The 11914-nt window shown below is 35.2% G+C and overlaps 1 protein-coding gene across 9 annotated transcripts in view; it reads right to left on the bottom strand.

Moving 5' to 3' along the window:
* CACNA2D3 (calcium voltage-gated channel auxiliary subunit alpha2delta 3) overlaps nucleotides 1-11914 on the bottom strand; it is a 458229-nt gene that overhangs the window by 9607 nt on the left and 436708 nt on the right. For 8 of the 9 annotated variants that reach the window (XR_010475064.1, XM_065075322.1, XM_065075320.1 and 5 more), the window contains 2 exons: nucleotides 11668-11723; nucleotides 8094-8205 (listed from right to left, as the gene is read on the bottom strand). Coding sequence is in view for 7 of the 9 variants with exons in the window: in XM_065075322.1 (XP_064931394.1) it covers nucleotides 8094-8205; nucleotides 11668-11723 (168 nt within the window). In the remaining 2 variants the exon portion in view is untranslated. Of the gene's footprint in view, nucleotides 1-8093; nucleotides 8206-11667; nucleotides 11724-11914 lie in introns of those variants that run through there. The other variant, XR_010475065.1, reaches the window with a different exon arrangement.

The following is an 11914-nucleotide window of genomic DNA, read 5'->3' as shown; positions in this document are numbered from 1 at the left end:
CAAAGGAAATCACATCAGAGACCTCCTAAAGCTTGGACTTTGCTTTTCGAAAGTAGCTCATGGTTAGCAAAATGATGATCAGGAGGTCAGAGAAGTTATCCAGACTGGAAAATGAAGTTCTACTACAGCATGACAGCCAACATGTGTTTTTAGCAGAGCTTTTTCAGCCCTTCTTAAGTAGCTGTAGGTTGTATTGACAGACATCTCAGATAATTATTTTAAAATATTAGATGATGTCCAAGGAAGATTCTAAATATAATTTAAAGATTATAAAGCCAGTTGGTTTCCTCTGATTTAGGAAGGCTCACAAATACCACCTGACACTGTAAAAGTAACTTTGAATTTCATGATTTGGTAACTGCTCTTTTCCACAGATTTAGGTCTAGTGTACTCTACAAAGGTGATATGGTTCTAGTAAAGAGCTATGCAGCACAAACTGGAGTATAAAAAGCAGGGATGATCAGGAGAGTCACATCAGAAATGTAAGAGATCCTAGAACTGAAATGGTCATTGAATGTGCCCTCAGTTTGCTTTGCAAGGATGTTGTTACTTTATTTCTGTAAATATAAACTTCAGCAATGATCGAGAAGACCACATCTGAAAGAATTAAGTACACTGCATGTTATCTTCTACATAGCTAGTTAAAACAGTGTAATATTTTAGGTAATACATAAATATTCCCTGTGTGGCACTCAAATCTGAAGAATCATGTTGTTCTTCCAAGTTAGAGGTTATTAAATATATATTTAGCTCTCAAATAATTTATAAAGTGAAGTGCTAAATGTACAGATGCCTAAGTCACATTTGCATTGCTTCTGATCAATAGGAATATAATATAACATAAACATATTATAAAATAAAATTAATTGCCTAGTGATAGCAATTCTTCACAAGTGTGCCCAGCTTTGAAAATTCACTACATTGTTTTCCAAATTTAACATTTTTTTTATTCCAAGCCTTCTTTGATATATATTCATGTTTCAAGTGAGCTCAAGATTTTATGACATTCATATAGCTTCTTAAATCTCCTGTCATTATAAAGCATCCTTTCATTGTGTCAGCTACTATCTATCATTTGGTTAATATTGTGACAGCTTGTTTAAAATGTAAAATTACGTTAACTTTTAAGTAATGGCAATATTTACATTTTATAGCACTACTGAGTTTAACTATGAACAGTGGATGGGTGGAGATCACCACCTTCTCATGCAGAACGTTTATTTATAAATTTCTCAAGAAGTTCAGCTCTAGGCTGATTTGGAAGACATAAGTAGGGAAGTGGGTAGTTAAGAGACAGCACATCCTGTTCTAGAAAAAATCTACAGAGAAACTAATGACAACATTAATAGACCGAATTGCTAGGCAGCTGACCCATGGATCTCCAGTACTTACAGATGGAACGTATGGTCAGTACTATGAAGTCTCCTAATGAAAAATTTGCACACATCTGTCAGGAAAAGACCATTCTATATTTCCTCATCTTTCTCTTACTTTTACACAGGCACCCTCTCCATCAATACCTTTTTCTTGCCATTAAAAATGCCCTTTGAAAAAGATCACTATGGTCAGAATGGTTTTTTACATTAAATACACATTTTCTTCTTTGATCCATTGTGATTCTTACATTCTCTAGCATTTTTATGATGATTACAGTGCCAAGTAAATTGAGAGACAGAACCTGAATACAGATTTGCATGGTTTTGCCAACTAAATAAACAAATTCCAAGGTTTTGATTTTTTGGGGAACACTCTGACATAGAAACTGAGAATAATAATTAAAGACTATTTTCAGTGTAACAGGGCATTCTGTGTATAAGCATCTATGACACTCCTGAATTCAACAAGCACACTAAAAAAGTTCTGAAAAAAAATAGTATATAGAAAATCTTTGTATATTTAAAAGAAAAAAAAAAGGGGGGGGAGGATGGTGGTGGCAAACAAAAAAAAAAAATGCTTGAAAACTGCCCAAAGGATTGTTAAGCTAATAATTGACAGGCACAGACCTGCCTGGTAACTTATATATGTCTTGCCCTATTATTTCATATACCTATTTCCATAAATGAAAATAGTAATTTACAGCGTTTCCTGAACTTGTCATTCAAAATATACATTATCAAAGGGTAGAATTAAATTACCCATACAGTGACTTTAAATTGCACCTGCATGACAAACATTATAATCATTGTTGTCTTTGGAGTGAAGAGGAAGTTACTCAGCATACAATTGGAGATGTGTGGGTAACACACAATATAGGATTTCAAACTAAGTATGAAGACTTTTAACAAATAATTCTAGCAGTTTAAATTGCATAATTTGATACTTTTTACAAGGAACGAGAAGGGGAAAAATCTTTTGGAATCTTCCAGAGTTTTGGGGTTTTGGCTACTGTAAGTTTATACCAATACTGCTGTTGCTACAAATATAAGTGTTGCCACACTCATAAATGTTCTGCAAATCTGGAAGATCCAGTTTTCAAAACAGAGATGCAAGATGACTCTATAGACTAAGATTTTGATTTTTGAGACTTCAAAAATTAACTCCTGGGTACACAAAACACGGAGTTTCTCTTCAAAGTGCTCCTTGACTTGCATGCACACCTGAGCAAGCTATCAGCGATCAAGTGTTCAACACCACCCAGGCCAGTGAGCAGTTTGACTGTAGCCTGTGACTCAACATGGGCATGGGTCAAACCATTTATATGTACAGTATCAGATGGGTACTTAGCATGGTTGCTGAAAAAGCAAGCATGTACAAACACACAGTCCAAGCAAAATATGCTGAAATACATAGAAAATTTGGTTTTCTTCAGGGCCCTATAAGATGGATACAGGAAAATAAATTCAACCTAAAATGTCTTCTAGGAGACCGACTGTAATTTACTGCCCAAATTACTCCAGAAAATCTACAGGGGTATTCTGATGTACATAGATAGAGCTCCAAATGAGAAGAAATCGGGCCTTCATGCTTTGCTTGTTTTATGTGGCAAGCTGATTTGTTTAGAAGTAAACTAACTGCATCTGAAAAGGCAAATGATTATTTATTTCATGGGAAATTGAACTGTGTATTTATTTACACATTTTAAACACGAACAAGTACAGCAGTTTGGCAAGCTTCTACTGAGAAAGAAATGCAGAAATATTTTAGCAAATGGTGGTATGTCTCAAGATTAAGCGGTTTTTAAAAATCATTACCATTTTAATGTCTGCAGATTGCACTGTTCCTGACACTAATATACTCATACCCTGAACAATCTGAATCTAATTTGGATTGTTATTTATCTGTTACTGCCAAATAAGTCCATTCAGTGGACAAGTCTGAACTTTGTCTTTATAAATCCACATGAAGGGTTCAGTGTCATCCTGGACTACAATTCCACTGCCATTAACCTCTCTTTATTGACAATGAACAGTACTCCATGCCCAGTCTGTATAAAGCAAGAGAAGGCATTTGGTTTATGGATGATTTTCCCTGTTAAGTAATTGTCTGGTTACTAACACTCCAGCGGGACAAGTATATAACATATTAGACAGTGTTCAATCAAATCAGTAGTTCCTATCAATTTAACAGGAAATTTGCATGTGATGTACAAGAAAATAAAGGGAACACTTACTTTCATCTTGCATAATTAAAAGATGCACATAAGTCCTTCCCAGGGTTAGGATGATTGTAGCTACGTACTTCCTTGCTTCCCTAGTGAAAATATGGCTCTCTCATATTTACTTTTTATTTTGTGTCTCAAGACTGTGCACAAAGAAGCAACTGGGAACAAAACAATTTCTTTGGATTTTTGGTATTGACCTTGTGGACCCATGAGTACTGCAATTAAAAGAAAAGGGGGCTTTTCTCCCTGGGTCACTGGAAGTAAGGCCAGATTTTGATCTGTGTCCAAGTCCAGTATGTCATCACACATGAGCAGGAGAGGTTAAAAGGGCAGATTTTTAAGCATTTGACTGTGCAGCTGCTGCCTGACTTATACACCTACAGTTTCTACAGTTGAACATGCAAATTTGGCAACTATGCACTCAAACAGTTACTTTGAAATTTAAAAATATATAATTAATACAAAAATAGCCAGATGAATATACCCATAGTCAGAATATCTATACCCACACTCATAGCAGCCCGAGTTAAGGCTGAAATTAATGGAATTTTCCTAAATTAAGCTAAATGAAAACACCCAATTTTTCAGGCAAAACCAAGTTCTGCAATTAGAGAGATGTTTTGTTTATTTGTTCTATAAACAGATGAGTGGTCAAATATCATAACAGCCATTATCTTTTCTAACAAATTTATCTTTCTAAGGATGCTTTTCTTAGGCATTTTTAGTGCTTTTTAAGTACCAGCAATTAAACTTCGCAGTGTTGAGATCATCAGAAACAAAACCTGGTAACGTAACCAGTGAGAACTGCTGAAGAACTTTGGTTGACATACTTGTATTAAAAATTGGCCAACATATTGGGGCAATACCTCATAAAACTGCAAGCAGCATTGAGATGCTTATTGAGCCAAAGACTTCAAATGTAATGTCTAATCAAAAACACATCTCCGAGCAGCACAAGACCTTTCAAACCCATACCAAGTGCATTTGGCATTAGTCTAGTTCTGAGTCAACAGGAGTGTCAGTCAACATCGACAAAAAAATGTTTCTCTTTAGCAATTAACTATTTCCAACATTGAAGCTACCATAGAACTTCTCACAATCTACCATCTCAGCTTGCAGAAATGCTGATGCCTTTGATGCCTCTTTTTTTTTTTTTTTTTCCCCCAGTTTTTGGCTATAAAAGGGAAGAGCTTACTGGAAAATATGAAAACATTTCAGATTTTTTAAAAATCCCAGTTTTTCTCTCTTGTTGACAGTGCTTAAAAATGTGGGTTGACTTGTTTTTGATTGCTGTTTAAATAACAGATTAATTTAATAATCGTTGGAATATTGAATAACAACAAATTATGGAGTGGGACAGCCAAACCCTGACCCTAATGACATTCTTATGTTAATTCTTACTTTCTTTTAGGCTCCTGCTTTCTTAATAAAACCTATATTTTTGAAAGTTGTTTTTAAACATTGCAAATTATCCCAAAGTAGCATTTAATTTTTGAAAGCAAAAGATAAGTTTACATACATAGAGTGTATTTTGTATGGCTCTATACATTTACCATCTGACTCAAAGTCTGCTTAAATGTACAGGTGCCATACCATTGTTTAAGTTTTCGGAGGTGGCTGAAAAGCTGAGCCAGATATTTAAAAAATAATTAGCAAGTAGTCCTTTCTGCTGTGTGAGTTATTTGTGAGGATACTTTGATTTGAATCCAAGCACCCATGATTAAAAATTATGATTGGAATGATTTTTGAGAACAGGTCTTAGTTTTCATAACTACAGTTAATAACTGTTCCCCTTGGTAACCGTGAAGTGTGGAGTGTTTCTCTAAGGCCAGTAACAGCACACCCAGTATGGAATAAGACTGAGACTGTCGCTTTGTGACCTTGTTGACTACAACTGTGACTTTGTTAGCAATAACACAGTATTTGTGCTCCAAAATGTCTTATCTAAGTAACATTATATGGTTTCAATTAACATCAGTTGTCATTTTTGCTTCTACTAAGAGACTGCTTTTAGTCTCCTTTTCCTGACAAGGGCTCTAGAGTAGTGCTTGACACTGTGGGAACAAAAGACAGGGGCTTAAAAGAGTAAGTCGGGACACAAATTTTCTTGCAGTAGAGTATTTGCACAACTTGTTTGCAAATGTGTTCACAATATACTGAATTTTCTACTGTCTTTCAAATAAGATTGCAATAGTAGAATGGATGCATATTCAGCTAAATATTTATAAATATATTTTTCTATTTGTAATCAAGATTTGCAAGTATATGTCCCAAACAGATTAATCTATAACTGGATCCAAGATGGACACAAAATAATCCCACTGACTCAATGCGATCTGAATCAAAAGCCCAGTATGCAAGAGATGCCATGCAGATTTAAGACTGAACATAGCGTCCGTTCAAAACTCACTGCATATAAGGTTGAACCTTAATTCTGTCTGCGTGAGCCCATCATTCTTAAATTACAAGTATTAAGCAATACACTTGCTTGTAAAAATATTTATTGGTACTGAGGCCATGAAACAGAAAACTGGGTCAGAAGATGTAGGTCTACAAAGGACTTTGGGTCAAATTCCTTAGCTGTTCTGCGGGAAAGTGTCCTGGGTTATAACAAAAATATTTGGAATCCAGTGCAGTCTGCAATCTTAGATGCAATTTGTAGATTGCTAATGACAGTGGGTAAACGGTATAACGAAGAACTTTCCCATGAGAATCTAATAGTTCTTCTGGATTATTTCTTTAGGTTTTGCCATTGCTTGTGGAGAAAAATAATGGGTGCCTTGAGATCAGTTTGCAACTTACAGGGTTTTCTTTTATTTTTTGTTCCACTGCGGAACACAAAATGTTTTTTCTATGAAAAAGATCTTAGCGCATTATTTTTGAAATACTATAATTTTCGCTAAACTCAGTTTCCAACTCAGTGCTGTCCAAGTATTGCAGAATTGTGTTATTTTTGAAAGCTATTTCCTTTGACCTGAAGTTACCTAAGAAGACAGACTCAAATCTTCATTTCTTTGAGAAAACCTGGTCCTGTTAAATTACTCTTTTCATGGAATCATGTCTATTTGCAATATTTAAACATAAGAGATGTATGATAATTTGTTGCACAACTTGTCAGCAATCTTCTGTGAAATGATCATGAAGTAAGGCTGCTTGAATTCTACAATGTTGGCATGAAGCACTCATAGCAATGTAACATAGATTGTATTTGATATGTCAAGTGGAAAAGTCATGGCTTGATTTTGTCGAGTTTGTACTTTTGAGGCAGTGGGACCTATTGTTACACTTAAAGGGCTCCTTAGAATCGATTTACAAAGCACTTTCAAACTTCTGTCCCACAAAGCAATATAAAAACTATTATTCATACTAGACACAAATACATTCCTTATAATGAAAAGTTGGTCAACAGCAAATTAGAGGTGTATATTAGTATGCAAAATAAATCTCCAGTGTATTTACTCCTATTTCCTGTTTTAAAACAATTAAGATATCAAGGGGAAAATTCAGAAGCAAGTCCAGAAGCACAACTACTGACTTCAAAGAGAAGTCACCTTTATTTGCTAATCACGTATTGATTTAGCCTGGAAAGGGAGAGTTGTAACAATTTTTGTTTGATTTATACATTCTTGTGTACATTCTTCTTGTCATTTATATCAATATATAAATTACCACTGTAAATACTCATCTCCTTTGTGATGATGACTTCTCAGTATATAGGACAGCCAATTAAGAGACTTACTGAAGTACAGAAATTTGCATAAACACCACCTATATAATTCTTCAATTACAGTGTACCATAACGATAATAAAAACATCACTGCACATACTCACTAAATGCAGAGAAAATACATTTTCAGTATGAAGGAGGAAAGCTAGACTGAAGTTTCTCTCTTCCTTTAACCCCAAGAGGGACAACTTACAGTAGCACTGGTAGAACTGACGCAGTTGCAGCACTGACATGTGAGGTTCGTTACTACAAACCCAGCTTCCCAACTCTGAAAGTTTGCAGGATAGATTGAATCCTCTCACACACTTTCAGTCTCACAATTCTAAGAAGGAAACACTGTTTGGCATTCAAGTAAAACAGCCGAATCTCACAGTACCACAAGGGAACTTCTAACCTATCCAGCAGGATTTCACTCTGGTATAGGAGAGCTAGCAGCACTAACATTTTTGTATCTAAATCTTTACCGAATATTCCATTAGAATGCTGCCTGTGCCCAGGAAAAGTCTTAAAATATTCACTATTATTTGAAGTTAGCATAAAACTCTACTGGTTTTACATTTTTTTGGTAGAAAATAGTAGACACTACTTTAATTTAAGAGTATCGAACTTTTAAAGGATCTCTGTAAGAAGAGAAATGACACCCTGACAGAGGTCATTACATAAGATATAACAGACTTGTACATTTTTCAACATAACCTTGAATAAATCAGTTTTACTGCTTTGTCACAAACAGTTGTATAAAAAAAAAAAATTGAAAGGGCTTACTTGAAACAGTCATCGCAAGCAATATTCCCCGTGGTCTCCTTTATAGTGCGTTCGGAAACAAAAGCTGGATATTCAGTATCACAGGGCTCTAGGGTTTGTTTCAACCTCTGCGCTATAGGCACAAGAAAAAATATCTTGATGTTAACATGCGAAGAATAGCACGCAAAATTCTGAACAACATGAGATGCTGCATTACAGAGCTCTCAGAAAATGGAAACATTACTCAGCTTCTGCCACCCTGTGAGATTTCCTAGGCAGTGCATAACACTATTTTTTTCAATTAAAAAAAAAAAAAAAGTTTATCCATGGAATGTAATTTTGGAATACATAACTTTTAAAGTAGTTATTCATGGTTTAGCCATTACCAACCTACTTTACATTTATGCACAAGCTTGTATTTTTTTTCTCTGCAAATTCAAAACGGACTTACTGTTTTGATTTCAGCGATGCTGTGCACCTCTAGTGATTATATATGGGGGGTTACATTTATTTGACAACTAATTTGTGGTACGTTTTACTGAAGCTGAAACAGTTTTTTGGGATTACAGCTTGGGGATCTTTGCAGAATTTCATCAGTTAGAATTACTCTGTGGGTGAGGGGCAGAAGTGTTACTTGGCCCAGAACTAATGCTTGCTGTCTGCTCCTAAAATAGTAAAAATTAAGACTGCATAACACTTTTAATCAGAAGCCCTTGCAGTGCAAGGGAAAAGAAAGCATCACTATTCACATCTTAAAGACTGGGAAACTGAGGTACCAGGGAGCAGTGAGACTGGTTCAAGGTCAAACTACAGGACAGCAGCAAAGCTGGGAACTGAAGGCAGTTGATGACTTTCACACTGATGTATCTGTTGGATGATGTCTCTCCCTCATTCCCTTTCTTTTTCCTCCCCACCCCTACATTCTTCCTTAACACAAAGGAACACTTGCACATCAGCATGAATGTTAAGCCTATCTTAAACTAATTGCTAAGTGAGAAAACAAGACGAGGCATGACAAAAATAGATTACACTGAACAGGCTCTTGGACTCGACAGATCTTCCATTCAAGATAATCTGTTTCAGAGCCAGTGGAGTATCTATTGCACAGTGCCAGAGGAATAAGCAAAACTGCATTCACAATCACTCACTAGAATATGCATTTCTGAACTGTTCATAATTTTTTTATATAATTTTAAAATATTTCCTGAAATGCACAGATCTCTAGGAAGATACTAAAGTTGGGTCAGAAAAGTTTTGTTACTTCTGGTATTTTCACTGTAGTTGTGACATATTTTACAATTTAGCATTTTCTTAAGAATTGTCTGACTAGCTCTACTGCACCTTCACCCTTTCTCTTCTGTTCTCCTTATCTGTTGCCAAGAATGACTGAAATTTATCACATGTATTTTGGGTCTACCCTCACTTGTATCAACATATGGCTTGTGTAACAAAAACACTGCCAGAGATCCATGGGGCTCAGATTTCCAGCACCTTGATAGAGTCCAGAAGATGATGGGGTTGCCCAAGGTTTAGGACAACAGTTTCTTCTCTCTCATTTACAATGTGATTGAGATTTTTGGTAAATTGGCAGGTATGTGGGGACCCTCGAGGATCTCTGTAATATGTGGTGTTCTATTAATGTCACAATTAGAGCAACAAGCAATTTCCCCATTAGAAGACATGAGTGTTTTTTTCTGAGCTTCATTAAGCATTGTTAAGTAAAAAAAAAAAAAGGTGCAAGATCATTATTTTTAATTTAGTGAAGTGCAGTCATAATTATTACAACTCTTAGTGGTAATGTCACATCTACAGAAAAACATACGTAGGAACTTGTTTTTCGCTCTTGTGAAATCTCAATTGCTTTTGTTTTACTAACATACGTTGGTTTCTAAACAACTGTACCTAACCAATTTTGAACTGGGCAAGCAATACCAAAGAAATGATGACATTCCAATGAGCATGATGAGGGAGTATTTTCAACACTCTTACTCATCAGAGAAATGGAGCAAGTGAATTACATAATTAAAACTTCAGCTAAAACATGAATGAAAATCCCTCAGTCACACTTCTCTGTCAAAGTGCTATAATGATAGTTTTGTCTTCAAGAAAATAAAGGTTGCAAGGTATTAATTCCTGTCTTCTGTAGCTAGTACATGTTTAAAATACAAAACAGACATTCATTTTCACGCAATGAAGGAGAAATGCTGTCTGTAAAGGATAGTTTCCCTGATACGCAATGCAAGTACCACTGGCTGTTTCATGTCATGTAACAAAAGAATTGCCTTTAGTGTTGCGATGCAGTGTACCCTTTAAATTAGCATGGGAAAGGCTACACTAAGTGAATCCACCTAAATCTCCAGAAGGTTCTTATCAAATCTTCACCTCCAGCAGACACTCATCTCAGCCTCCCCTTGACCCTACGCAGCATTTACAACACGTTACGCAGTAGCCTGATGTGCTTTGCCACTGACTGTTGTACTTTCCAGTTGCTCCAAGATAGACCCTTCTGCTAGAAGAGCTCCAGTATCTTCTTACTACTGAGGATGTTGGAATATTCGAGGGCATCAGTACATTCCATTTTCCTGATACCTTTAACTTCAGACAATATTATTTTGGCATAAAGACAGCCTAGTATCCAGGCAATGCAAATATAAACAGAAGCCTAAAGCAGCAATTTTAACCCCTGCTTTGCTAAGGAATATGCAAATCTGCAAATATGAGACTGAAGAATGCAGTTTAAACCATTATACCATAAACGGCATGCGGCACACTTTGCCAATGAAACAGCCAATTGAGGAGCACTGCTTTTGTAAGTTAGCTTTTTACTTTTGAGCAACACTTCTGAAATGCCATAAAAAGTCTGCTAAAATACAAGAGACACTTGACACAGACAACTTCAAATTGTTATGGAAACTATTAAAATTTCATCATTATTTCAAATGAAGCATCCACATTTCAAAAAATCATTTTGATATAAATTTAGTTTTAATTCATCAAGATTTTATTACTTTTTAAAAAAAGTCTTGTTTAAAAATGAATGCATAAAAATTACTATTTAAAGTCTTAAAAATATTTTTATATGAAATTATATTGAAATTACCACATTTCTGTGAACTTCTGTTGAAATGGCATTTTCCAGTACAATAACCCCCTACATATTACAGATGCATTAGAAAAAAATGTAGTATATGCAGAAACAGACTAGTATAATTGCCTTATTCACAAAGACTGTGTTGGTATGAAGGTGAACATTAAAAACAAAACAAACAAAAAAACCCCAACCCACCCCCCACAACAACAACAAAAAAAGGGCAAACAAAACCAAACAAAGCACCACATATTTAAACACTATCTACTATTTTAGCTTTTCCATGTGTACTGTATTCCTAGAGTACACACAAGCACTATTCATAGAAGATCTTAATTATCTTGTGTTTTGGGAAACATTAACAAAGACATGGATGTTGACATGGTGAACATTGTTATCAGACACCTATTACTTAACCTAAAACATTTTATACACATTTGAATTTCAAAAATCCAATTTAATCTCACCATTTCTAGCATTATAGTCAGGAAAAAAAAATATACTTACCTTTTGCTGTTAGATCAGAGTGCCACCAACTGCATAGATTAAATTCCACAAGGAACCTATAGAAATCATTAGAATTTTCATATTATCCCACAGAATGTTTTCAAAACACTAAGCTGGCAGTAGCTTGATACCATTAAGCCTATTTTAAACAAAAGCTAACACAGAATTGATATTCATGTTACTAGCATAACTCTGGGATTATCAACTACTCCTATTGTCATATTTTCACTGAGTTGTATTTTGCCAC

This window comes from Columba livia, chromosome 10 (genome assembly GCF_036013475.1).
Source record: "Columba livia isolate bColLiv1 breed racing homer chromosome 10, bColLiv1.pat.W.v2, whole genome shotgun sequence".
NCBI lineage: Eukaryota > Metazoa > Chordata > Aves > Columbiformes > Columbidae > Columba > Columba livia.
This window is presented reverse-complemented; position numbering and strand designations above follow the sequence as displayed.